Raw genomic sequence first — 3,497 nt, forward strand, 5'->3', positions numbered from 1 at the left:
CTAGGGGTCGGTGTGGGTCTTGTAGTAGAACAGGAGATGGTCCTTCAACACGAACCATCTCTTCTTCCTGCGCTTGAGAGTAAGTCGCGTGCGCGCGATGTCCAGAGTTGGTAACAAAAATAATAGGAGTGTGCGTACCAGTTCTTGACCATGTTGCCTCGCTTGATCAGGTAACCCTTCTTGGCCGTCGTGATCGACGAGCCCGACGTCGACAGTGGGGTCAACGACTGCGCCTGGTAAGCGACAACGACAAAACGGGTGAGCCGGCAAGCGTATGCAAGTTGCACGCGACGCTCTGGCACCAGCTGGGCGACCGACGAGGGGGGAGCTACCACAGGAGAGAGCGGAACGGTTTCGGTGGACTTGATCTTGGCCTCGATCGCCTCGATCCACTTTAGTCGCTCCGACTCGGTAGCGGCCATGAGACAATAGGTCCTGATGCGCGAAGCGTGAGTGAACCACTGGTCCACACGCAACTATGCCACACCATGCAAGATGGGCCATGCCGTGAGAAACCGTACCTGTAGTTGGTGACGATTTCGAAGCAGAACTCCTGGCTGTCCTTGTCTTTATCCTTGGCCTCGAGCTCGACAGCCTTGACCGTGCACTTGCCCAAGGGGATCGCTCCGGCCGACGTGGAATGCTGCGGGCTCTTGAAGTAGTACAGGAATCGGTTCTTGAGGACGAACCACCGGGTGCGCCAGGACGACGTGACCGAAATCTCGCCCTTCTTCTTGAGATAGCCCTGCTTCTCGGCGTTGTCCGCTACGTTCTTTCGCCACGACTTGCGTTGCTGTGTTACGTTGGCATGTGCCAGCAGGGCGAGAGATGATGTACCTCAGCTCGCGTTCGATACAGAGGGAAAAGAAGAAGAAGAAGGAGAAGAAACAACGAACCTCGTTCGATGTGACGATGACGCGGCCTATCTTGTGGATGTTATACTTCATCACCTTTTGGAGCACGTCCAGGGCCTCTTTCTCCACTGATGTGCGAGAAGATGCGAGAGAGTAAGCATTCGAAATTGTGCGAAGCGAGAGTGCAATGTAATTAGAAGAGGACGTGTGGCGGGGAGTGCGCTCACCTTGCGTTACGCTCGGCGATACCTCATCCACTTCCCTGATCTCGGATTTCACCTGGGTCGTATGTGTTGTTGTTGTTGTTGCCTGCATGTCAGCTATGTGCTGTGTACAGTACATAGGGCATCGCTTGAGAGTAAACGTACAGCGTAGGCGTACAGGAACTCGGTCATTTCGCTCAGCTTAGTTGTGATGTAGCTCTCCATGACCTGATTCATACATCACAATGCGGGACCCCCAACACGAGTTAGAAAGCCACGAACGAAGGTGCGCTGCCATGGCTCAGGCCCAACCCGACCCAACCCAGCCTTACCTGCATAAAGTCCTGCTTCCCTGGCCGTGCTCCGTTCGCCAATTGCTGCACGATCTTCGAAACCAAGATGAGGGCTCGGAACTCGGGACGGTTCGGCGTTTCTACGCAGAGAAAGCAAATCAGCCGGTGTGGCGTGGCGTTGCGCATGAGGCTTGTATGTGAGAGTTCTTCGTACCCTCCATGATGCCGTAGCCCTTGGGGTTGAGCATGGCGGGGCAAAGGAAGCGAAGGAAGAGAAAGCCGGCGACAGCCTGCGTTTTGAACGAGGGGAACTTCGACCCCACTTCCTCCTGCAGACAGCCGGCCATCTCCCGGAAGCCCCTGCAGACGCGAGCGAGTGAGCGAGCAGGCACGTAGGCAGGCAGACAGGAGGCACATCCTATACTATGAGATGTGCGCGAGGAGCGTCGTACGGAGGACAATTCACGGTCTGAGCGTAGATGGACTGCAGGAAATCGGTCACGACCGCCTGCAAGTTCTCAGCGTTTGCCTCTGCATTCGCTCCCTCCACCAGTTTCAACGGATCGAGCTACACCAAGCGAATGTTAGCAAATGCGGGGTGGGAGGCGAGCACGAAGAAGTGAGCGCGCACACCTCCAAAGCCTCTGGAGAAAAAGGATCGTGCATGCACAGTCGCATCATCGGACCCAGCAAGCAGGCCTGAACGCACAGACGGACCGGATGGAGGTCAGATGATGGAGCGGCTGGGGATGTGGGGAGCGCGGGAAAGCGAGTACGGTACCTGCAGATAGACCATGCCCACTTCCTTGGCGTAGACCGAGAGCAGCTTGGTAGCGATGCTGTCCTGGCGGAAGAGTGTGGAGGGATCCAATGTGTACATGACTTCCCTTGTGACCATCAGCTTCATGAGCGGCAGTATCCGGTCGTTGGCATGAAACAGCCTGTCGCACGTGCAACGCGCGAGCGAGGCATATGAGCTTACTAGAATGTTCACCCGGAGTGCTGTAGCCTGAGTGCTGTCGTACCTGACCGCGGCTCCTAGAAACTTTTCGTACTGTTCAGACTCGGCTAGGGCATCGCAAGCAGCGAGTATGACCTTGGCAGACGGTTGCAACAGAATCTGCACACGGGGTGGTGAGGAAGAACGTTCCTTCCTCAAGTTTAGAGAAGAAGACGACGAAATGAAGTGCGTACCCGCTTGAGTGCGATGTAAGCGTCATCCTCGGCGCGTCGAACAGCAGGCTCCGGCTTGCTCTTCTCTTTCACCTCTGTCTCTCCATGTTGCAGTTGATCCTGCTTGCTTCTCATGTCCGCTTCGCGCTGTGAACCCAAGCTGAACTTTCTCTCGCCTGCATCCACACCCACGGGGGAGCGAAAGGAGAGTCCATCAGCGCCTCGAAGAACCGAGAGCTCGAAGCCAAGGAGAGCGAGAGAGACGTACCGCCAGCTAGTCTGTCGCTCGAAGCGTTCCTGGGCGAAAGAGGGCTGGCCCCAAAGGCTAGCCGGGGCGAGCCCGGCGCTACCGGCCCTGAAGCCAGCTGCGAACCTGCTCTCGCGTTCAGATTGCATCAGGACACGCCAAATCTCGAGGCTGCGGGTAGGGGTTGCGCGTACCAGGAGTGGGGTCGTCTCTTCGCGAAATCGATCGAGCACTTGTTCGCAGAGTGTCGTCGGCTGTCACCAAGAGCAGACGGCTCATCTCACCTCGCAAGCCCCCTGTGATTGACATCAAAATTCACTTTCAATTGTTTCCTTTTTGTCTCTGGGCTGTCAGGTGTGGTACCCTCGATGGGGGTTGCAGGATCTTCTCCATCCACGGAGGGTCGCTTTACTCGATTCCAACCGTTCGGAGCCGTGCGCACGTGAGGCATCCCCTCGGCACTACCGCCGATCGACCGAGGTCGAGCCGCACCCCAACCCCCGGCGGCCTGCTCCGCCAGAGCCGCTGGAGTCGAGTGTTCCATCTCTTCCTCGTATTACCTCTTCCTCAACTGAACCCTCGTGGCGATGGTTGGCCTAATTTATTGATTATTAAGAAATAAAAAGAAAACTACGGAAAAGATTGAAGAAATTGTGTGGCTCTTTCTTGCGGCGGAAAGCAGCGAAAGTCCATCAAAACGAATTAGCGAAAGTCACGGAGCAAACGT

The 3,497-nt window shown here is 56.1% G+C and overlaps 1 protein-coding gene across 1 annotated transcript; it reads right to left on the minus strand.

The window, feature by feature from the left end:
• ACA1_297430 (PH domain containing protein) lies at positions 1–3,049 on the minus strand (the record flags this gene model as incomplete). The annotated part of the gene is made up of 15 exons (XM_004334536.1): positions 1–67; positions 139–233; positions 303–435; positions 522–793; positions 897–982; positions 1,082–1,163; positions 1,223–1,285; positions 1,390–1,490; positions 1,565–1,710; positions 1,803–1,918; positions 2,132–2,291; positions 2,376–2,470; positions 2,545–2,699; positions 2,792–2,896; positions 2,965–3,049. The coding sequence occupies 15 exons, from the start codon at positions 3,047–3,049 to the stop codon at positions 1–3; spliced, it is 1,761 nt and encodes a 586-aa protein (XP_004334584.1).
• Positions 3,050–3,497: the final 448 nt, after the last annotated feature.

The sequence above is a fragment of the Acanthamoeba castellanii genome (genome assembly GCF_000313135.1).
Source record: "Acanthamoeba castellanii str. Neff unplaced genomic scaffold scf7180000082849, whole genome shotgun sequence".
NCBI classification, from domain to species: domain Eukaryota; phylum Discosea; order Longamoebia; family Acanthamoebidae; genus Acanthamoeba; species Acanthamoeba castellanii.